The 25,000-nt window shown below is 43.4% G+C and overlaps 1 protein-coding gene across 1 annotated transcript in view; it reads left to right on the top strand.

Annotated features, from left to right (window-relative positions):
• LOC123513662 (alpha-1-inhibitor 3-like) overlaps positions 1 to 25,000 on the top strand; it is a 50,835-nt gene that overhangs the window by 16,895 nt on the left and 8,940 nt on the right. The window contains 12 exon segments of the mRNA XM_045270976.1: positions 20,125 to 20,309; positions 20,454 to 20,692; positions 20,907 to 21,023; positions 21,400 to 21,554; positions 21,910 to 22,006; positions 22,171 to 22,386; positions 22,695 to 22,838; positions 22,973 to 23,176; positions 23,278 to 23,457; positions 23,673 to 23,847; positions 24,008 to 24,193; positions 24,384 to 24,445. Coding sequence (XP_045126911.1) covers positions 20,125 to 20,309; positions 20,454 to 20,692; positions 20,907 to 21,023; positions 21,400 to 21,554; positions 21,910 to 22,006; positions 22,171 to 22,386; positions 22,695 to 22,838; positions 22,973 to 23,176; positions 23,278 to 23,457; positions 23,673 to 23,847; positions 24,008 to 24,193; positions 24,384 to 24,445 — 1,960 coding nt within the window.

Genomic DNA, 25,000 nt, shown 5'->3' with positions numbered 1-25,000 from the left:
TCTTCTCTCTTCCATCATATTCTTATTTTTTTTCCCACATTCTTCCTTTTTTCACCTATCCTTTCCTTCTTTCAAATCCTCCTTATATACCTTTCCTCCTCTTTGCTTCATTTTCTTCATCGTTCTTTATAGCCATTCTCTCTCTCTCTCTCTCTCTCTCTCTCTCTCTCTCTCTCTCTCTCTCTCTCTCTCTCTATCTATCTATCTATCTCTTAACTTATCCTATTCCCTTTCTTTTTATTTCCTCTGTTTCCCTCTAAACCTCTTAACTTCCAATCTTCTTCCCGTTTTCTTTATTTCCTGTCTACTTCATTAAAATCATTCTCTCCTTCTTTCCCTCTAAACCTTCTTTAATCTCTCCCTTTTTCATTTCGTCTACTTCCTCAAAATCCTGTCCTCACCCTTTTATTTCCTCCCTCCTACTTCTCTGAATCCTCCTCTTCCTCCTCCTCCTCCTCTTTTCCTCTGAACCTCCCTTAACCTCTCCCATTATCTTCTCTCCCTTTTTATTTCTTCTACTTCCTCAAAATCCTGTCTTCATCCTTCTCCTCCACTCTTCTTTCTCCTCTCTATTTAAGTCCTCCCATTGTCGCTTCTCCATCACACTTCTTTCAGGCTTATTTTTCTTTGCTTGCCTTCGCTTCCTCCCCTCATTGTCGATTTAAATATATTCCACAACACCATTATTGTTTTTTGCTTTCACTCTGTCTCCGTGTCTCTTTACTTGTCTCCTTGTCGTTTCTCAATGTGTCTCTCCATCTCTCGACTTTTTTTTTTTTTTTGTGTTATCTTTTTCTGTCTTGTGTCTTTCCCTTTCTCTTAATTACTTACTGTGTATCTCTTTGTATCTCTTGTTTTTTTTTTTTTTCCTTCTATTCTTTGCTATCTCTATATTTTATCCTTTTTTTTTTCGTCTTTTTTACGTGTAGTTAAGTTTCGTGCATCTTGCTTTCTTAATCTCATCACTTTGTCACCATTTTCTTAGTTTCGCATCTTTGCATTTCTCTTTTCCATCTTCTATTATGTTTGTTTATTTTTTGCTTTATTCCTCCAAGTTTTGTGCCATCATTTTCTTTGTCAGATTTCCTCATTTCTTTCTCGCTATCTTCTAACTGCGTTCCTACTATGTTCCCTTTCTTTTCTTTCCATTATTTTATTTATTCCCTTCTTTATCACACTTTTCTGTTGTCTTTTACCATCTATAACTGACCTTCCAGTTATTCTCATTCCCTTCATCAAATTTCCCTGTCTTCCTTTCCATCTAATTATATCTTTCACATGCATTTTCCCTCATTCCTTAACGTTATCACCTTCCTTCCTTCCTTCCAATAGCATTCCTGTTATGCCTCTTCTCTCCTTCCTTTCGGTAATGCCTCTTGTCATCCCCTTGTTTAGTATCCCTCCCTCTTCCTCTTTTTCCCTCCATCTTCCCCTTCCTCCCTCCCTTTTTTCTCTCCCTGTCTCTCCATTACCTCGAGGCTTCAGGGACGTGACACCAGTGCTTGTATCCGGGGAAGGCTCTGGCCGAGTGAGGCTTAACATTCTTTTTCTCACATTTTTTTCCAACCTCCTCCTCCTCTAGACATTTTTAGTCAAGGTCGATCCGTTGCCAACCACCCACACGTGTCCGGCGCAGCATGTGGAAGAGTGAGCACGTGGATGTCTGCAGGGGGCTGGAGGGTGGATTGACGCAGGGATGGGTGAATGGGAAGTGGAGAAGTGGAGAGGTGGATAGATTAATGAATAGATAGACGGGATGAAAGACAGAGTAGGTAGGTAAGGAACAGAGAAGGATGTGGTGAGATAGAAGAATGGATGAGCAGGTAGACAGATGCAAATGGAGAAATGGACAGATGGAGAGAAATTGTTGTGGATTGAGTAAACAAATGGACGGACGAACAGACATACAGACAGACAGACACCAACTTTCAGAAATTTATCTTATCTGAAAAAAGTTTGTTAGTTTTATAAGTGACTTGCTTATCATGAGAGACAGACAGACGGACACTGACTTTCAGAAATTTATCTTATCTGAAAAAAGTTTTTTTAGTTTATTATTAGTGACTTGCTTATCATGAGGGAGAGAAGAGCTTATCTTAATGGCCCACTTGGCGAGAAATTGCCTGACTTAATCTCTCACTATAGCGATATGACTTATGAGCTTGAGCAGGGAAGAGGCACTTGACGGCACGGGATTCACTGTTGCGGGGGAGACACGCGCAGCTGAGAGTCGGATTAATACCAGTGAATTTTAGTGTTTATATTGGTAATGGTGGTAACTTTGCTGTACTGGACAAAGATATACTGGTTTGCTTGGTAAAAGTGTCTGCAGAAATTAATCTGGAGTATTTTTTTTTTCATATTGGTAAAGGTGGTAACTGCTGGAGAGGGCAAGAATGCTCAGTGTTGTTTATTAATAGCGTATCTTAGACGGCTCGTTATACTTGCCGGAGTGGCCGAGAATAAGTAATGAAGGGAACGCGCAAGTACTTTATAATGACCCTGGCTGTTGTGGCGCAGTACCTCAACCACTCATTTATAAGTAGGTCTGTGTATGTCTCCGGGCCAGTCTTCCCTTTACTGGCTGTGTACTGAACGTGTGGCAATGCCTTTACAAAACCCACCATCTTGTAATGACTTAGAAAATCTTGGTGTAGCCTTTGCATGCAGAGTTGTTTGGCCAGACCCACGCCAGCCTTGCTTCGTGGTGCGGGCCCGGGCTGGCGTCACTCAGGGTGTGGGTGAACGCGCTGCTCCGTGGCCTTGACTAATTGTAAGGCTCCCAAGGTTACGAAAAGATTTAGTACTCTCTTCGTAGACAGACGCGTAGGAGTCACACTAGCCAAACCACCTTAGTAAAGCAGGAACTAAGACATTAAGCCATAACAGGTGAGGGGGACGGGTTGCCACAGTAGCCAATCCAACTTAGCAAACCAGGAACTGTGGCATTACAGGTGAGAGAGACGGATTAAGTAACCAAACGCGCAGGAGTCACACTTGCTAAACCACCTTAGTAAATCCTAAGCCAAGAACTAAAACAGGTGAGGGGGACGGATTGCCACAGTAGCCAAACCAAACAGGAACTAAGGCATTATATTACAGGTGAGGGAGACGGATTAAGTAACTAAACACGCAGGAATCATAAGAACATTAGAAAAGAGAAACTGCAACAGTCGCCAAACCACCTTAGTACATTTTGAACCAGGAACTAAAACATTAAGGTATTACAGGTGAAGGTCACGGATTAAGTAACACACAAATGAATCCACATGAACCCCACTGACCTAACTTTACTATTCTTTGCTCTTCTTAAAACTCAAATCCCAAAACATGAACTGAAAGACAAGTGTTATAGATGACAGAAAAAGAAATGCACAATGATTGGCTTACATTACCCATACCTAGCCAAACTTTACATATCCCGAAAGCAAATGATAAAAAATAAAAGGCATTGAGATGTTACAGGTGAGGGAAAAAGATTAAATAGGCAGTTATAGGTGAGGGGAAAGTATTAAATAGACACGAATGACCAGGACTCGAAATGACAACACACACATTACGTATACTGAAAAAAAAAAACTGAAAAAAAAACTTGAAGGCACGAACTGAAATTAACGAAGGTCCTACAGGTGAAATGACAAGGTAGGAAGGAAGACAAGGTTGTATAGGAAAGTACATGCAACTAGAGGACAGGTGAGACAAGGCAAAGGTATAAAGACAGGTAAAGAAACCCACTTGGAGTAAAAAAAAAAAAGGAAGAAAAAAGGAAGCTATAGTGAGGAGACAGTGGCAGTGAGGAAAAAGATTGGTATATGGGGAGGAAGAACAGGTGAAGCAAGGTATAGGTAGCAAGACAGGTAACACAAGTAGAAAAAAAAATGTGCTATACTTGAGATACAGATAAAAATGGACCATAAAAGGTTTTGTATGTAAATGTGGGTGTATAGGACAGGTAGTTGAGATAGAAGGTAGGACAGGTAGGACGAGGTGAAAGACATCATAAAACCTACAAGAAACCAATTAAGATAAGAAACAGGTGAACGAAGGGACGGAGAGATAGGAACCAGGAGACAAAGGAACAGGTAAGGCAAAGCAGAAGATAGGACAAAGTAGAAGGCATCATAATACCTACGAGAAACTAATTAAGATAAGAAACAGGTGAACGTGGTGACATAAAGATAGGAATGGAAGATAATACGAGTGAGTGTCCAGGTGTTAAAGAGAAAGGGACAGGTAAAATAAAGGAAGTAAAACAAAGTAGCAGGACACCAAGGTCAGGTTTTAATTAAGTTACCTGGCGGGCGTGGAGGTGGGAAGGTGGCGCCAAAAGTAACCTATTTTTTACCAAGCATGTATTAATTTTCTCAAGGGAAGGGTGGTGATTGATGCGCGGGAAGCTTAGAGGCGTATTTTGTGCTGCAACTTACCTGTGTTAATGAAGGGACGGTAAGGTAAGGAGTATTTTAAGTAGCTACCTGGGTACTTGGGAGGGGAGGAGGGTGTTGATGGGTGGGGGATGGAAGGTTAAAGGGATATTTTTTAAACGTTCTATTTACCTGTGTTTACCTGGGCCGTGTCGGGGCGGGACGGGGCGGGACTGGACTGGGCGGGGCGGGGTGGGGTGGGGTGAGGAGGGGTGAGGTGGGCTGGTTGCTAGGAGGGTGGAGGCTGTGTGGGCTGGAGGCAAGGGGCGTGACCTGACCTTGGAGATGGAAGGGCACGCCGGGAGGACATCAACCCGAGGGAGTGGCAGGGAGGGTGAGGAAGAGACGAGGAGAGACAGAGAGACAGGGAGAGTGAGTAGGTGGACAGTGATGGAAGTTCATTGTGCGTGTGCGTGTGCGTGTGTGTGTGTTTATATGTATAGACACACCGTATTGGTTTCCTCTTATCGGGGTGCAATGACTCGTCACACTTGTACATTGCAGTGTCTTGATTGGCTTTACACAGGTTTTCTGTCTCTAACCAATTCATGCGGCCAGACTCGTTCAGGTTTATGGTCAAGTTCATATAGATTATCTTAGTTAAATATATGCAGATTGTTTATGCTTAGTCACGATCCTACACACACACACACACACACACACACACACACACACACACACACACACACACACACACACACACACACACACACACGTAGGGCATCACCCTCAAAATCTTTCCTTGTATTTCCCCTGCCTACACATTCCGACCTGGCAGATGAGAGAGTCCTTACTGGTATATCTTATTACTTTTTTCTTTTCTGCCATCCTCATCTCATCTCTACCTGTCTGTCTCTCTCTTGTCTTGGTCTGTTTGTCTGTCTCTCTTGATTAGCCTTCAGTCTGTATACTCTGTCTCTCGTCTTGGTCTGTCGGTCTGTCTCTCTTGATTAGCCTTCAGTCTGTATACTCTGTCTGTCTCTCGTCTTGGTCTGTCGGTCTGTCTCTCTTGATTAGCCTTCAGTCTGTATACTCTGTCTCTCTTAAATTTGTCTTTCTGTTTGTTTCCCTCTCTGTGCTTGTCTCTGAAGTTAGCCTCCTGTTTCTCTCCCTCTGTCTCTCTGTCTGTCCGTCTCTCTCTAAATTCATCTTCTGTTTGTCTACCTCGTGTCTCTCCGTCTACCTGTCCCTCAAAATTTCTGTCTTCCTGTCTTACTATTTTTGGCATTGTCTCTGTTTTAATCTGTCTGAGCCCGTCTTTTTAATTTATCTGAATGTCTGTCTCTAAATTTATCTTCCAGCTTGTCTTTCTGTCTATTTTTCTTTACTAGTCTGTCTTCCTGTCTGTCTTGTGTCTTTGTATGCCTGTCTCTCTAAAGTCATCATCCCTGCCTGTCTTTCTGTCTCTACCCGTGTCTCAGTCTGTCTTGTCTCACTCCGTCTATCTAAACCGGTCCCGCAAATACACAAGTCCGGCCACAGCACACGACCCTCTTGCCATCATAAAACTGTCACACGTCCCAGCCATTCCACCAAAACCCACCTGTCATGAACCTCCAGTCTTGAGCACCACTTGAGACCCTTCCTCTCTCCCTCTGCCTCTCTCTCTCGGTTCTGTATAATACCAGCCCGTGTATAATGTCTGTATAATGGAACTCCTTGGTATTCCTCGGGGCAGGGAACCCAGTAAGGTCTCCCGTAAATCTCGTATTCCCCAAGGAATGACCTTCGCTGTTCTGCCTATCTAATACGGGAATAACATTCCCTGCTGCCTCCCTGCCTTCCTCTGCCTTTCTATGCCCTCTTGACACTTCCTGCCTCTCCCTGTCACTCCCTGCTTTCTCCCTGCCTTAATCTGCCTTCCTGTGCCTTTTCTTGCCATTTTGTCTCTCCCATGTCTTTTTCTGCTTCCCCCTGCCTCTCCCTGCTACTTTCCTGCTGCCTACCTACTTTCACCTCTGCCTTCACATCCCTTCGCTTACCACTTCTCAACTTCCCCTATCGTTTCTTGTCACTGTCTCCCCCCGTCTCCGCATGCCTTCCTCTGCCTCCTACTGTCTCTCCATCTTCCCCTGCCTTCCACTGTCTCTCCATCTTCCCCTGCCTTCCACTGTCTCTCTCCGCCTCCCCATGCTTCTTCCTACCTTCCTCTGCCTCGTCCTGTCTCTGCCTGCCTCCCCATGTCTCTACTTACCTTCCCCTGCTTCTCCCAGTCTCTGTCTCCCCTTGCCTTTTCCATGTCCTTCCCTGTCTTCCCCTGCCTCTCTCTAACGCCTATCCCATCTCGGACACCCCCTATCCTCCCTGCCTACCCCTGCCACTCCCTAATAACCCTGACGCCACTAGTTGTACAGTATCACATCAGTTCGCATCTTTTTTCTTATTTTTTGTTTATTTATTTTACAATGACCTAAGGTGTGTGTGTGTGTGTGTGTGTGTCCTGCTGTCGTGTTTCTGGCTACTGATCTTCATGATTTAGGGAAGTGGAGGCACGGCTAGGGAGAATGAGATGGGAGAGGAAAGGTGGAGGAAGAGTGGAGAGAAGGCATGGAAGTGTAATAAGTTAGTGTGGTGGAGGAGAGAGGGAGAGATGGAGAGAGAGCTAAGAAAAGGATATGAGAACAAAAGAGGGGAAATAAAGAATAAAGGAAAGAGAACACGGCAACGCGGAAGGAGGGAGTAATGGTGGCGGTGTTCGAGGAAGGATGGGGGGGAGGGTTGGAGGCTTGGTGTTCGAGGGAGGGGGGAGAGGGGGAGGTTTGGAGGAAAGGTGGGAGGGAAGGAGACTTGCAAGCCGGTAGGAGAGAATGGATAGCTGGAGACAAAGGGGAGGAGGAGGAGGAGGAGGAGGAGGAGGAGGAGGAGGAGGAGGAGGAGGCGGGCGGCGGCGGCGGCGGCGGCGGCGGCGGCGGCGGCGGCGGCATGGAGTGACATGAGGGAGAGGGAGGGAGGGAAAGACAAACAAGTAAGAAAGACAAAGAAGTAAAGAAAGAATAGATGAGTAAAGAGAAGGAGAGAGAGAGAGAGAGAGAGAGAGAGAGAGAGAGAGAGAGAGAGAGAGAGAGAGAGAGAGGGGGGGGGGAAGATTTACAAGCAAAAGGAAAGGAGGAAGCAAGGGGAGAGAGAGGGAGAGGGGGAGGGGGAGGGGGAGGAAGAAGGAAGGACAGAACCAGTCTTGGACATAACAAAATACTTTACCGCAACTTAACATTTGAGTGTCCCCATTAAAAACATGACTCACCAACACATGCAACCAACCAGTGGTGACCTAGCCACACACACATTAAGACACAGACAGACACACGTCTTCATCTTCCTGCCTCTGCATTAAGACACACACACACACACACACACACACACACACACACACACACACACACACACACACACACACACACGTCTTCATCTTCCCGCCTCTGCATTGACACACACACACACACACACACACACACACACACACACACACACACACACACACACACACACACACACATCTTCCTGCCTCTGCATTAAGACACACACACACACGTCTTCATCTTCCCGCCTCTGCATTAAGACACACACACACACACACACACACACACACACACACACACACACACACACACACGTCTTCATCTTCCCGCCTCTGCATTAAGACACAGACAGACAGACATATACACGTCTTCATCTTCCCGCCTCTGCATTAATACAGACAGACACACACACACACACACACACACACACACACACACACACACACACACACACACCACGCCTCTGCATTAAGACACAGACAGACAGACATATACACGTCTTCATCTTCCCGCCTCTGCATTAAGACACACACACACACACACACACACACACACACACACACACACACACACACACACACACACACACACACACACACACACACACACACACGTCTTCATCTTCCCGCCTCTGCATTAATACTGAGGCAAAAAGAAGCACAGGATCTTGAATACAAACAAGCACATTGCTACCACTCACTCCCTGCCACACTAAAACACAGGAATCAGTCTTACATGTTTAATCCTTTATTCTGAAACGCTACACTGACATCGCGACTATTTTCAAAGGCCATGGAGGTGATTAAAGCGGATCTCAAGAGTTTCTACTGTTAATGTTGAAGAAATCTTGTTAACGGCGTTCTTAAGAGGGTTTCTACTGTTAATAATGAAGAAATCTTGTTAACGGCGTTCTTAAGAGTGTTTCTACTGTTAATAATGAAGAAATCTTGTTATCGGCGTTCTTAAGAGTGTTTCTACTGTTAATAATGAAGAAATCCTGTTAACGGCGTTCTTAAGAGTGTTTCTACTGTTAATAATGAAAAAATCTTGTTAACGGCGTTCTTAAAGAGTGTTTCTACTGTTAATAATGAAAAAATCTTGTTAACGGCGTTCTTAAGAGTTTTTACTGTTAATAATGAAGAAATCTTGTTAACGGCGTTCTTAAGAGTGTTTCTACTGTTAATAATGAAGAAATCTTGTTATCGGCGTTCTTAAGAGGGTTTCTACTGTTAATAATGAAGAAATCGTGTTAATCTATCACTAGAACTGTAAGTAACATTAAAAACCCGTATCACTTAGACTAGAACCTCGGGAAAGTAGTGTTGGTGCAGTGAAGGGTTCTGAATATGGTTAACTGGCAGTACCTCTCGCTCTATGCTATGATGGAATTGAGACCTAACAGCTTATCATCTTAATACGAGACGGAACATTGGCGGCACCTCTCGTTCTATACTACACTGGAATTGACAAAGGAGCATAGAATTTTGACATGAAAAAACCTGTGGCGTCACTTCTCATTCTGTTCGACGTTGAAGATGACACTGATCCATACTGAACCATTAATGTTGATACGAAAAGGCATATTGGCGTTACCTTTCCTTTTCTGCAGCGTTAATACGCACGCACGCACGCACACACATACGCACGCACGCACACACACACACATACATACGCACACGCGCACACATACATACGCACACGCACGCACACACATATATACGCACGCACACACATACATACGCACGCACACACATACATACGCACGCACACAGAATTTTGAGTGCTCGAGGAAAGGAGAACGTGTCGTGACCTGATATGTTCCCCGCCACGTGTGTTAAAGAACCTGCAACTTGGACACCCAGGATTAGAATGTGAGAATGTGAACGGTGCTGCAACTTTCACCTCCCTCGGCACTCCTGCGTTTGTCTGAAAGTTGTATCTTAAATGTCGAAAAAAACGTGATAAAGGACTTGAGAATTATGCAGCATGGAAGAAAGTGTCTGAAAATGTAAAAAAGAAGAAATTGTAGGTTTTTGGTAATATTATATACTGGTAATGAAAAATAAATGAAAAACGTGGTAATTGACTTGTAAATTATGCAACATGAGGGAAAATGTTTGGAAAGATAAAGAATATCTGATAGAAAAAGTAAAAAAAGTGAAAAGTAAAAAAAAAGGAATTACTTAAGAAATATACAATAGAGAAAATTAGAAAAAAACATGCACATGAAAATAACAAACCATTTATAAGAAAAAATACTGTAAATAAATCAAAATAATCCTAAAATATTCCTACGACTCGAGAACCTACACCAAACACCAAACACTTGTAATTTGACAACGTCCCTTCACACCCTCCACAACACGAGTTCTCGTCCCCCCAAGAGTTCACAAGAGTTCTTCCACGTGTACTCAGATACCTGATCTAATAATGTTCTTTGCAGTACCATTGCATATTGAGTTTGTCAGTCGCTAGATTGGCATTCTGTTCGATGTCAGATTACTGGGGGTTCGGATAGATGGTTTCATAACTCAGAGGGTTCTTAACGAGAAAAATATTGAGAACCCTCTGCTCCACACCACCACCTCAACACCGCTTCACCAAAACATGATACTCAGAAACCCTTCAACATCTCACCATGACAGTTTTCCAAGGTCACAGAAATTATTAACCAAATTTTCAAGCGGTTTTTTTTTTTTTTCTTTACGTACAAAATCTCATTAAATCTGTCCTTATAACACCAAAAAATTAATAAAAAAATAACTTCAACTAAAGTAATTTAGAAGCAGTGGAGGAGAAGTGTGAGTAGTTCCTAACCAGCTCTGTCTCTAAGCAGGATGAGCAGCAGACGGCGCGGTAATTCACGATGCTCACGATGCTCCTTGCTATGTTTCTTCTACGCCTCTTGTAAACAGTCTTAAGTAAACAACACCACCTGGAAACACCGAGTGAGGAATGGGTGACTTGATGACTAGATGACGTTGGCTGAAGGTTGTGGCCTTGACTGAAGAGAGGAGGAGGAGGAGGGAGCGGTAGGGAGGTGCAAATAGAAAAGGGGGTGGAGTTTGAAGATGAGCATGAGTTTCTGAGAAGAATGAAATGATGACGCGTGGAAGATGACGTGTGTGTGGGGGAGGGGCCTGCCTTGGTGTATTGTGCTGACGAAGGGGAGGCTGACGAGGGGAGAAGGGGATGAAGAGGAGAGAGAGAGAGATTAATGGACAGGAAGGGGAGACTTAAGATAGAGGGGGAGGGATAGAGAAGAGGGGAAGGAAAGGGGAAAAAGAAAAGGAGAAAAAAAAAGTGGAAGGAAAGAAAAGAGACGCTAAAGGAAGGAAGGAGTGATAAATAAAAGGAGAAAAAGAAAGCAGAAAGGAAGAAAAAGTAAAAAAAGGAAAATAGGATAATAAAAAAAAAAGAAATTATATAAAGCAAGGAGATGGAAAGTGTGATAAATGAGATGGAGACTAAGGGGGACAGTGAAGGAGAAAGAGATGGAGACTAAGGGGGGCAGTGAAGGAGAGAGATATGGAGACTAAGGGGGGCAGTGAAGGAGGAAGAGATGGAGACTAAGGGGCAGTGAAGGAGAAAGAGATGGAGACTAAGGGGGCAGTGAAGGAGAAAGAGATGGAGACTAAGGGGGGCAGTGAAGGAGGAAGAGATGGAGACTAAGGGGGGCAGTGAAGGAGGAAGAGATGGAGACTAAGGGGGGCAGTGAAGGAGGAAGAGATGGAGACTAAGGGGGCAGTGAAGGAAAAAGAGATGGAGACTAAGGGGGGCAGTGAAGGAGAAAGAGATGGAGACTAAGCGGGGCAGTGAAAGAGAAAGAGATGGAGACTAAGCGGGGCAGTGAAAGAGAAAGAGATGGAGACAAGGGAGGCAGTGAAGGGAAGGCAATAAGACTGTTAATACTACACACCCATCCTATAAGTGCCTTTGAAGCATTGGGAAGACAGGTGTGGAGGGGAGAGAGAAGGATAATCTTTAAGGACACGCGAGGGAGCCATCAGGATATCAGGACATCACCACGAGGTCACAGGAATCTCAACTCTCATTAACTTGGAGAAAAAAATTAAATGCCCTCGCCTTGTGAATAAATTTAAACCACGATGCCATTTTATGTCTTCTAAGAATTGAGGTTTGGTTTGTTCTTCATTTGTTTGTCAATAATCTTAGTCACGTTGCTAATTTAAGTGTCTTTCAGGATTGAGGTTTCATTTATTTATTTTTTAGTTCATTATCCATTTTTCTCCATTATCCATTTTTTGTTCATTATTCATTTTTTTTCATTATCTCTTTTTTTGTCCATGATCCATTCCTTTAGTCCTTTTGTCCATTATCCATTTTTAGTCCATTATCCATTTTTTTTAGTTCATTATCCATTTTTCTAGTTCATTATCCATTTTTTTTAGTTCATTATCCATTTTTTCTAGTTCATTATCCATTTTTTTAGTTCATTATCCATTTTTTTCTAGTTCATTATCCATTTTTAGTCCATTATCCATTTTTTCTAGTTCATTATCCATTTTTTAGTTCATTATCCATTTTTTTAGTTCATTATCCATTTTTTTAGTTCATTATCCATTTTTTTAGTCCATTATCCATTTTTTTAGTTCATTATCCATTTTTTTTAGTTCATTATCCATTTTTTCTAGTTCATTATCCATTTTTTTCTAGTTCATTATCCATTTTTTTTAGTTCATTATCCATTTTTTTTAGTTCATTATCCATTTTTTTCTAGTCCATTATCCATTTTTTTCTAGTTCATTATCCATTTTTTTCTAGTTCATTATCCATTTTTTTCTAGTTCATTATCCATTTTTGAGACACAACAGAAGAAACGTTTGTAAGTCGTGTTCTTATTTATCTTTTTGTTCTTTGTTCATGGTCGTAGTTTGTTCAGAATCTTGGTGAAAAAAAGGTGGATTTGTAAATAGTAATAAATATTTGTTCATTATTTATTTATTTCATTATTTTTTTTTTTATTTGATACAGTTTGTTCAGAAGCGTGCTAGAAAAAGATGGATTTACAGCCACTGCCATTATTATCTCCTTCCTTTTCCTTCTCTCAACTTTCTTTCTCTTCCTTCCCTTACTTCTCTTACCTCTCCTCCTCCTCCTCCTCCTCCTCCTCCCCCCTCCTTCCTCCTCTTTCTTATTTCCTAGTTTCTCCTTACTACTTCTTTCACACATCCTTCTTCTCTTACTTCTTCTATTCCTCTTCTTCCTTTCCTCCTTTTCTCCCTCCTACTTCCTCTTCTTTCTTATTTCTTAGTTAGTCTCTCCTTACTTCTCTCACACATCCTTCTTCTCTTACTTCTTTTATTCTGCTTCTTCCTTTCCTCTTCCTTTTACTTTTCCTCTTATTTTTCTTCTTCCTCCTCCTTGTTCCTTCATCCTCCTTTTGCTTTTTCCTTCCCTCCATCTCTTACTTCTTCTCACATATCCTACTCCTTTTACTTCTCTTATTATCCTCTTCTCTTACTTCTCTTATTCTTCTTCCTCCTCTTCCTGCTCTTCCTCCTCTTTGTCCCTTCATCCTCCTTTTGTTTTAGAATCATTAACTTTTTATCTAGGTAGTGACTCGCCACCATCATCATCACCGCTACCACCACCACCACCACAACCACCACTATCGCTACCCCCACCACCACCACCACCACCTCTACCTCTTCTTTCCCCTCGCATTGTTTAATAATAATCTTCTGTTCGTTCTTGTCATCCAATCACTGTGTCCCTGACTGATGCCTCCTTCTGTAAATCATTATATTGTATTTTAACTTCCTCATTTCATCAACAGTCAAGTGTTTATAATGACACGTCGCAGGACTGTTTAATTCCTCAACTTTTAACCTTGAAATAAATGTTTAATGTCAAGAGAAAGGATGGAAGGAGATTTGTTAAAGGATTCCTCGTTTTTCTAGTATTCTAACCGTTATGTACCAAGTATTCCCCAGGGACATACTTGAATTCTGTACTTTTGACCTCGAAAAAAAAAAAGGATAAAATTAACACAAAGATAGGATACTCATCATAAGGACTCCTGTTTTCCTAGTGTCATTCTATCCTAAGAGTCCTACGCCATTTATTCCCCCAGGACGCCACAAACTGGTAAAATTTTAACCTTGGAAAATAATGCGACTTTACCACAAAAAGGAAAGGATACTCATCATTAAGGACTCCACTTTTACTGCCAACCTACTGTCCTGGGTTCCAAGTCCTGCACCAGTTACCCTCCCAGGAACCCCTAAGCATTGTCCTTGAATTCTTAACCTTTTATCCTTGTGGTCATTTGTCCTTGAGTCCTTAGAATCTGAGGTTTGGGAACTGGAAGGAGTCGTGGTCAGTCATTTGTTCCATGAATCGCCCCGTGTTTCTGGAAGGTCGGAGAAGGTCGAGCCACACAGAGTAAAGGGTTAAAAATCTAATCAAAAGTTATTGTTTGATAATTGTCTTCTTGCAAGGTAGCAAAGTAATTAAGAGATTGATTAACCCCTTCAGTACTGGGACACTTTTATCTTGATTTATGTAGGGTTAGACAATTTTACTGACATAGGAAGGGTGCGTGGCGATCAGAAGATCAATGGCCAGTCTTCTCTAATTCAATCCCCCACAAGTTCCTGAGCTGCATAAAATCGGTAAATAGTAAGCAAAATGAATATGAAAACGCGTCATGGTACTGGAGAGTTTAATGTTGATTTTTTTTTTTCTTCTTGGTAGGAAGTCTCAAGTGTGTAGCTTAGTCGCGCTCGTCTAGTAATTATCGTGTCTGGTTGATGATCGTTTGATTCGTTTGTGTTTATGCAGACGAGAAATCATTATTTTAACATTTTTCTCTACACACGTGTCTTCCATTTCGTATGATGCAAGACAAGTATTTCAAGAAGAGGTTCGTGTGTAGCTTAAGGAGAGTCACGCTTCTCTTAATAAATACCACGGGCTTAATTAAGTTGGAGGGAGTTTTACAGACGAGAGATCATTATTTTATTTTCCTCTACACTCGTATCTTCCATTTCGTATGAAGCAAGACAGGTATTTTGAGAAGAGGTTCGTGTGTAGCTGAGTCACGCTTGTCTTAATAAATATCATGTGTTTGGTTGATGCTGATCTGTTTCGTCACTGTGCAGGTCTTCGTGTCAATAAGCTGGACAGTTTTACAGACAAGAGATTATTATTTTCGTTACACTTGTCTTCTATTTTTTTTTTTCTTTTTACACTCCTGTTCACTCTATTTCGTATTATGTATTTCGTATTATGCAAGACGCGTATTTCAAGAAGAGGTGCTTTAAGAGTGAAGAAACTCCTCGATTTATGAAACGAGGAAACCTGGATCTCTCAAGGTTCATTATCCAGTTTCTCTGTCAGGCGTTCAACAATGTGAAAAAAAAAAAAAATCTACATTAACAAAAACAAAAAAGAAGTAATAATAATGAATTGTGGAAGATACGCGTACCAAGACCTTTCCTACAACTGAGAGAAGAGTTTCCTAACACGCAGAACAGCTTCCCTTACAAATGAGATAAAAGTAAAAAAGAACATTTGGTCATGAGGAAATAAAGAAACGCCTGAGCAATATGAAAAGCAATAAGGCAAAAGAAATCATTGAATATCCAAATACTTTACGTCTTATTTATTTATTCTATTTAATTCACATCCCAGTGCAATTCACTTCCTTCTAGTTACAAACCCCTTCAATACCGGGACACATTTTTACCTTGAGTTGTGTACGATTAGGCCATTTTATTGAAATTAGGAAGAGTCTATGGAGGGTTGAAGATTAATGGCCACAGTCTTCACTATTTCAATACCACACATGAGTTTCTGAAGGTGTATAAAATCACCAGAATGAATATGAAAACACGTCCTGGTATTGAAGGACTTAAGCGTACTTCCTCGTTTATTCACTACCCGCTGTAGTTTATTTCCATTTATTTATCCACCGTACTTCCTCATTTTCTTTATTCACAAACCTGGTGGCATTTATCCTTTCTCCACTCCACTTTCCACTTCTCTCTCTCTCTCTCTCTCTCTATACCCCCCCTCCACTCTCCACTCCCCTCTTCTCCCTCCACTCCCCTCTCCTCCCTCCACACTCCGGCGCAGTCCAGTTCACCTCATCACGCCTCAAACCTCACCACGTGCACATCCCTTTCCGGCGCGTCACCTCAGCACGTACTCGCCACTTTTCCCTCAATGCGTCACGCTCCTTCTGGTGATTACGTGACTCACCGCATAAGCATGAGCGACGCACAAGCATGAGCGATGACAGCCTATCACCTGCGCCGGGGAGGGAGGGTGGGAAAGAAGGTAGCAGGGATGGAAGGCAAGGGAAAAGGAATGAAATACAAAAGGGAGGGAGGGAGGGAGGGAGGGAAAGAAGAGGAGAGAGGGATAGACTGTGGTTAAGACAGAAGATAAGAAGGAAGGAAGCAAGCAAAGATGGAAGGGATGGGAAAGGGAATGAAACAAGGAAGGGAGGGAAAGAAAGGGAAAGAGGGGAAGGAGACAGCAGTTAAAGGAAAGAAAGGGAAAAGGAAGAAAGAGGGAAAAGGACAATACAAAAAGAAAGGAGGAAACCAGAGAACATGGAAGATAGAGAAAAGGAAGACAGGGAAGGGAAACTGGTACACACACACACACACACACACACACACACACACACACACACACACACACACACACACACACACACACACGGAACAGTGGCCTTGAAAGAGACACCTCCATATATACATACATCCGGGGAGAGTAATTTTATACCTCATTCACTGCTCTCTTTTTTTGTACTTTTTCTTTCGCTTTTAATTGAACGTCAGGTTGCGGGGCGGGGTGGGACAGGAGGGGGCGGGACGGGGCGGGGCTGTACAGGGTGAGACGTGCGTAGTGGTTAGTGGTTCAGCCCGTGCGAGCAAAACTAGATACATTTACAGATTTTCTTGACTATTTTAGATTTTCTTGATATTCCCCGTCACGATTTCATATATTTCTCGCAATACTACTGCCCTTGACATTTTGCCAGGTATGTATGTGTTGTTCTGTACATTCCTTTGGTTTGTACACATTTTGCTGCAATATTTCATAAACTCATCCCTGAAGAAATATTTATCACGTGTTGCCCCCCAAAAAATTGTTTATTGTCATACAAAATCAAATACCTAATGTTTTACTTTACATATCCCTTCTTATCTTTTTAGTTTGTAACCTGTTTATTTTAAATTGTTTATCTATTTAGCTGTCTATGGATAAATCACTCATCATTCTGAATATGAATAGCACCAACATCACACAATCCATCCAGCACGCGTCCCATCCACCACCACACACTCCCAGTAACTTTTCCCCGGAGCGCACGTCACTGTCAAGTATAAACTCATTAGTCTCGCCACAAGCGCTCGGTGACGTCACGGAGGCCCGGGTTGTGGCGTTGTGTACCCGATGACTCTGACATATCTGCACGCGGAGGTCAGACGCAGATGGCCACGTGCGTCAGTGAAGCGCTAAGACCACGCCCATTTCCCGTCAGAGGGCGTGGAGGGGAAATATTGCAGGAATGAGCATTTTTTTCAGTTACGCTGCGTAATTATGACAAATTGGACCACTTTGTTAAGGGAATAGTCGAGTTCCGAGGGTACGCTGCCGTCTTTGATGTGTGGTGTGGGTGAAGTGCTGCAAGGGTTGACGTGGACTCGGTGGTGTATGGATGGAAGGAACGAGGTGAGGCACGGCCTTCGTATACAGGCCTGAGGGATCAGATGTGACGTCAGCACAAGTAGGCCATCGCCGCGCCGCTCTGCTCATCTCTTTTCCCATAAATGTTCTATCATTTCTATGTTTTTATCGATGATCTTTTTCTTTTGTCTTACAATATAAACGTATGATGATGATATTTTGCATTATTTTACCTAAACCATATATTTTACTTAGATTTTTTTATTAATTTCAAAAATTTTAGTACAGTCAGCTAAATAATAGCATAAACCCTATACACCAACACCTGTGGTGATAACGTATATATATATATATATATATATATATATATATATATATATATATATATATATATATATATATATATATATATATATATATATTATAATACACATCCTTTAGACCAGCATGTTAAAACCACACCCTTTAGACCAGCAAGCTAAAAACATCCCTTTAGACCAGCAAGATAAACATCCCCTTTAGACCAGCAAGATAAACATCCCCTTTAGACCAGCAAGATAAACATCCCCTTTAGACCAGCAAGATAAACATCCCCTTTAGACCAGCAAGATAAACATCCCCTTTAGACCAGCAAGATAAACATCCCTTTAGACCAGCAAGATAAACATCCCTTTAGACCAGCAAGATAAAACCCTTTAGACCAGCCCTTTAGACCAGCAAGCTAAAACACCCTTTAAACAAGCCCCTTTAGACCAGCAAGCTAAAAACACCCCCCCTTTAGACCAGCAAGCTAAAAACACCCCTTTAAACCAGCAAGCTAAAAACACCCTCTTTAGACCCCTTTAGATGGGTTAGGTTAAGATAGGTTAGGGCAGGCTAGGGTTAGGTTATTGCCCACCTTTCTCTGTTTATCTTACCAACAATTAATTGGCATAAAAGCTGTTCTTGATTTCAAAACATTTATGTTGATCAATACATTTGTTTCATTACCTAACCTAACCTACCTAACCTACCCTTACCTATCCTAACCAAACCTAAGGTAGTACTCGAGTAGCCAAGGTTCCTTATGTTCACCTACACTAAATATATCATAAACTGATATCATCACATCATTATACAGGGTGTAACACGAGTTTCTGCGAATACTTCTAGGAGGCGAAAGAACAAGTTATTCTAAGTAAAAATGTTCTATACTCATATGACTTTTGAGGCTTTGTTTAGTCGTGGGTGAAATTTAAGTGTGGCTGGTACGGGCGATTGTTTTATTTCGTAGAAACACCATGTCCACCTTACTGTAAGTGTGTGGTACTTTCAACAGAGATTTTTGTCTGTCAAAATCATGCAGTACCATCGAGATTTATTTACCGTCAATCTTGGTGTGAAATTCCGAACAGCTGATCTGCTGCTAGCCTCCCTCAGGCAGGCAAGGTGTCCCCGTATAGCCTATTACTTTATTTGTCAGTAATTACAGACATTCTAACACGGTGTCAGATTTATCTGTAAATTACCTCTCAGTCAATACTACTCGTCTCATTGCAGAATATTGCTGTACCCCAAAACTTGTAGAAATGATAGCGAGTTATGCAGTTTGTTCGATGGTGAAAAGTAGTGGGTTATTCAATCATTTCTGCAAATTTGTGGGTGTTACAGTATCCCATGATCAGACAAGTGGTATTACAGATTAGAATTTACCGGTAAACATTACACAATGTTAACATGTCTGTAATTAGTGACAAATAAAATAAAGGCTACCCACCTCCCCTGGCAGGAAGGCGGTAGTGAGGCTATCTAGCAGAAAATTAGCTGTTTGAAATTTCACGTTAAGACGGTGACGGTAAATAAATTTTGATTGTGCTGTGATTTTCCAAAGGAAGAAAATATATACAAAATGCCACACACTTACAGTAAGGTGGAGTAAGTTGATATAGTGTTTCTATAACATAAAACACCCGACCGGCCCAGCCGGTGTAACAGTCACCCCGCCACATGCACTTGAATTTCACCCCACGACTAAACAAACTTGTACTTTCACCTCTAGAAGTATTCGCAGAAACTCGTGTTACACCCTGTATTATAATGTGGATAAAACTATACTAGTTGTATACAATAAACATTGGTTTAGTTTACTTACCTTGGTGTTTTTGGTTGGGGAGTCTGCTTGCTTGATAACATGAAGCCAAGCCCGCGCAAGCTTCTCTTCTTTTGGGAATGAAAATAAGCACACCTTTGGCCCACTTTTGTAATTCCCTTTACATAAAGGAACGCAACACTTGGAAGGCATGGCAGAAGGCCTAGTGAGTGCACCAAAACCACTTAAAACAAGCCAAGGCGGAGTTCCAAAACACTCCCGACACACCCAGTAGACGCGGATGGCCTACTCGCACGTGACGTCACGGCCGCGTGACGTCACATCCATCAGGCCTGTATGAGAAGGCCGTGGGTGAGGTCCGAGTTGCGTTAATGGGACATCGATGGTGTCATGTCGATGGTGTCATGAACAGCTTTATTTTGGTTCATTGTGGGGGTCGACGCTCCACACCTAAGGGCTGGATCCGTGTTTTCGTTGCGCCAATGTGTTTTCCCTGCTGATCAACGAGCCATGCAGGCAATCCACTGAAGGGTTTATAATGACTAGACCTTTATTAGATTACTGCGTTGTTCAGCAATAGGAGAAGTTTAGCGGCTGGAAAAGTTGTGCCTGTGGATTAATGCAAGGTTCCTTCCTGTCTTTGCAGAAACTACATTCTCACGACGCCCCGGCAAACCATCAGTGAACACGAGCAGCAGCTGTGCGTGTTCGTGACTGACCCCGCGGCCCCGGTAGGCGTTCTTAACGTCTCCCTCTCCATCTGGGACAGCAGCAAGCTTCCTGAGAACAGAAACCAGACTATTTTCCAAGAGATTATAGACATTCCGTCAGGTTTGTTCCGCGTGGCTTGGTATTTTTTTCAATCGTATATCGTCTCTGTAGTTGTTGGGTGTTTTGCATATTAGGATTACATTTTGTGGAGTTGTGTGTGTTGTGAATGGTGCGGGCCGCTGAGCGTGTTCTCTCTGTGTGCAGGCAAGTACGAGAAATGCCACAACCTGAAGATACCAGTCTCAGAGGGGTACAGCGGCAACCTGCACATCAAGGGCAACCTGAGCGGCCTCAAGCTGAACGACACGCTGAGTCTCAGCATCCGCCGGTCCAGAGAAAAGACTTTCATCCAGACGGACAGGTACAAGTACCGGCCCGGGGAGAAGGTGCAGTTTCGCATCCTGACAATCACCGGCAACAAGATGGAGGTGTCCACGAGGGATGTAAGTGGCGGCGCTTCTTCCTTCTTTCATGTTTCTAATGATGGCACGAGCACTAGTATCCCTTCCCTTCAGAGCTACCTTCACTGTTACCTAAAGAGTGTCACTGTTCTAACCTTCAGTACCAGTGTCACCTTCATCAATGAGTCTGTTGCTGTTTGAAATATTTTGTAGTCATACAGTCGTGACCCTCTGACCTGTGACCTTCCTTCCCCAGTATCCCGAGATTTGGGTCACCACGCCCTCCCGCAACAGGATAGCCCAGTGGAAGAACGTCAGCAACAGCGAGGGGCTGGTCCACCTTGACTTCCAGCTAGCTGACGAGCCCGAGGAGGTGAGTGGAAACCCGGTACAGACAAGTATATACAGGTACAGGTACAGGTAAACACAGGAGCAGAGAGGGGGTGGAGGACAGACTCGAATAACCCGAGACTCACAATGAGGACATGGAAAGGAGACAGTTTTCCTTTCTACTTTCTTCTGTGGTTTCACTAATTACTGCTACCTGAAGAGCTGTTTCACCTGAGCCTTTTTATCGACTTCCCAAGTTAGGTTGAACAAGTCTGTGGTGGATTACGGTGATGATAAAGAGCACAAGAACTAAAACTAATCACCAAAGAATCATGACGGGTGTTTGGTAGGGTTGGCAGGAGTGATAAACGTAAACGTGAGTCTGAAGTATAACCAGCCTGTTTTCCCTCGTCCCCCAGGGTTCCTACATCATCCACCTCAAGAGGCCGCAAGGGGAAGCCTCACAGAGTTTCCGGGTGGAGGAGTTCGTGCTACCGCGCTATGAAGTCACGATCAAGCCCCCAGCGTACATCCTGGGCACGGCTGAGAACTTCACCTTCACCGTGTGCGCCAAGTGAGTTCCTAGCGCGGCGCAGAGGGGCTTGTGGGTGTGGTACAGTCGTGGAAGGATTATAGGTGGAAGGATATACGGTACTAGATTAGCCATGGCATAAAGGTGCGGAGTAAATAAGAGGCAGTGGAGGATGGGAGAAATGGGTGTGGATTACTGGAATAAGGACAGAAGAGATGGAAATAAAGGATGTGCGTGGGTAGTAAAAAAAAAGAAAGACTGGAACTGCATTACACGAATTCAAGGCTGAGGAAAGTCAGGAGGACGATAGGATGAGTGTAAGGGACTGAAGGAAACTAAGACTGTTTACGGTCTCTTTGCAAGTGTGTGTGTTCATCCAGCCTTTTCTTCTCTGCAGCTACACCTTCGGTCAGCCGCTGAAGGGCAACCTCTCCTTCAACATCCACAACAACCAGGACAGGAAGTGCCGCGTCTCACAAACCACCAACACCACCGTGAGTGTCGAAGCAGTACCTCGCGCTGCCACGCCCGCCATGCAATGCCTCCAAAACTTTGAACAGTTCCGTAATGTTTATGACTCGCTAACAAAATGTCTTCAATACTCAGAGCCTTTCAGTATCTGGCTCAAGTATCGCCGCTGAGCATAGACGTGTTTCAGATCCACGGATGCAGCGACATTGTGGTGTCAGCGGATGAGATGCGGATCATGGACTGCAACGTGTACTCTGTCCGCGCCTCCGCCCTGATAGAGGAGGAAGGCACCGGCGTGCAGATGACGGCCTCACATAGTACCTCCATCACTCGCTCTGCTGTCACTTTCAAAAGTCTGTACAAGGACGAGTTCATGAAGCCCAACCTTCCCTACAGCGTCAAGGTGAGTCCTGGCACAAGTCCCCGCACCACTACACGTGATATACTGTAAAAAACAACTTTTTAAAACGTTTTTTTTTTTTTTCCAAATGTTCAAAGACCACTGAAGCCAGGTAGAATTACCGTGTGTGTGAATGTTCCCCCTAATATGATTAAGTGTGTGTGAATGTTCCCCCTAATATGATTAATAAACATTAAACAGCCACTTTATTAATGAAAACGACAATAACATGCAATAGAACTTGATTGAAATAGTTAAGCAATTTGGCCCTACAATCTTGAGTGAAGTGTGAATTGACATATCTGTGACAGCTACGCGCCGAGTTACCTGATGGCACCCCAGCAGCAGACGTGCCAGTGGAGGTGTGCGCCGCAGGATGCTGTACTAACGACACCACCGCACCAAACGGAATTCTGAACATTGTCCTTCCTAACTTCAACTCTTACAGTGTCCTGGTGAGTGGATGGCGCGAGATGCGTGTCTCTTTTGCTAAATCGTGTGGCTCTGGCCGCCTGAATGAACATGAACATGCAGTCTTCGGGCCTTGCACGAGTATTCCTTTGCTCACTGGCGTCACTCCCTCGTGCAGGTGAAGGCCCTCAACTGCCGCGCCGGTATGAGGTCCTCGGAGTACACGGACCGCATCCAGCATTACTTCTCGCCCTCCAACTCCTCATTGCTCATCATCGCGCCGGAGGACAAGCTGGAGTGCTCGCCCAAAGCTCCCAGTAAACACGTGCTACCAGTGCTCTTCTCCGCCCGCGACCAGCCCACCGCGGCCATCACAGTGCAGGTGGGTGCTGCGGCCACTTGTCCTAGTGGTGTGTAGCTTACACTCTTTCCCCTGCACCTGTCTGTCCCGTCCCATGTCCTCTAACACCTTTTCCGCCGCAGATCGTGTCTCGTGGCCAGATCCAGCACTCCGCCACGCAGGAAGTCACGCTGACAACCGGTGACCTTCCCTTCGAGGTGACGCACATGGTGGAGCCCCTGCCGGACCCCATCGAGGGCACCGTTCGAGGCCTCGTGAACCTGGAGATCACTCTGCCCCCGACGGCTTCCCCAAGGGCTAAGGTGACTATCAGAGCTGCGGCAGCCATGCGGGACTGCCTTGTTTGTCACTGGAGCCGTGGAGTAACCTCTGCCAGGATGTTTGATGAGATAAATAAGAGCTGTATTAAATCTCTCTCTCTCTCTCTCTCTCTCTCTCTCTCTCTCTCTCTCTCTCTCTCTCTCTCTCGACAACTTAATAGAATAGACACTGTAGCTTCTGGCTGGTATTGCCGCAGGTGCTGGTGTGGTACACGCGTGCTGACGGCGAGGTGGTGTCGGACATGCGCGAGCTGGAAGTGGACCGCTGCCTGGCTAACAACGTGTCCATGAGTTGGTCCACGAAGAAGGCACAGCCTGGCGAGACAGCCTCCTTCACGTTGAATGGGGAGCCTAACTCCGTCTGTAGCGTGGGTCAGTATTGCGGAAGGAGTGCGGATAGAAAGAAGCTGATAAAGCACCCGTGTCGGGAAAAAAAAAAAAAAAAAAAAAGCGTGTGATGAAAATACATTTATGTGTTGCGTTCCTTCTTGTATGTGGTGGTGGTGTCACGCCCTTATCCCTCCCGCCACAGGTGTGGTGGACAAAAGCACCGAGCTGCTTGCCAGAGACCCAGACCCAATCACCCTGCAGAGACTCTTCAATTTCGTGGACGGCTTTACCATCTACAAGTGGAGCAGGTCTCAGATCAACGACCGTGAATACTGCAACAGGCGCAAGAGACAAGAGGAGCAAGCAAAGGGTGGATCATCTCCTCGAGGTGAGTGAAGTAATCAGGCCAGCTTTGTGATAAGATGTTAGGTTTGATTATACGTGTGTGTGTGTGTGTGTGTGTGTGCTTTTGCTTTTTTTTTTTTTTTTTTTTTTTTTTTTTTTTTTTGTGTGTGTGTGTGTGTGTTAATGCACGCACGCGCGCACACTAAACGTTTCTAAAGGCATTATTTTCCCAGATATCATACCCTACTTCTACGGCTACTACACCAGCTACGTGGACGCCATCAGGATGTTTTCAGTGAGTACCATAAACCACCATGGAAACGTTAAACCAAAATTAAAATAATTGCCTCTTCTTAATAACTGCCCAGGAAACTATCCTTGAATTGTTCAAAATAATATTATTATATAATATAACAATAATAATTAATAATAATGATAATATAAAATAATAAATAAAAATAATAATAATATAATACTATAATAATAATATAATATGATAATACTATAATAATAATAATAATAATAATAATAACAAATAAAACAAAGAATCGTGTATCGTGAGTTTTATACTTGAGGTGGTACAGACACACTCCCATGTCTTCCATGAAAATCCCTCTCCCGCTTCCCACACAATCGCCCCTCAAATTTTGAGACGCGTGTGCCTCACTGGGACGTATTTTGAAGTCCTTTTTCAGTCGCTAGACTAGAGCGAGAGTACTTGGAGAGAATCCTCATAAAACGAGACAGAGGAGGATATTGATTAAATTCATGGGGTGCACATCCAAGATTTCGAAAGAAGGTTATTGTAGTTCCCTACTTTCTCGAGTATAAAAATGCGATACAATAATAA

This window comes from Portunus trituberculatus, chromosome 36 (genome assembly GCF_017591435.1).
Source record: "Portunus trituberculatus isolate SZX2019 chromosome 36, ASM1759143v1, whole genome shotgun sequence".
NCBI lineage: Eukaryota > Metazoa > Arthropoda > Malacostraca > Decapoda > Portunidae > Portunus > Portunus trituberculatus.
Note: the sequence above shows the minus strand (reverse complement) of the source record. Positions and strands in the feature narration are given on the sequence as shown.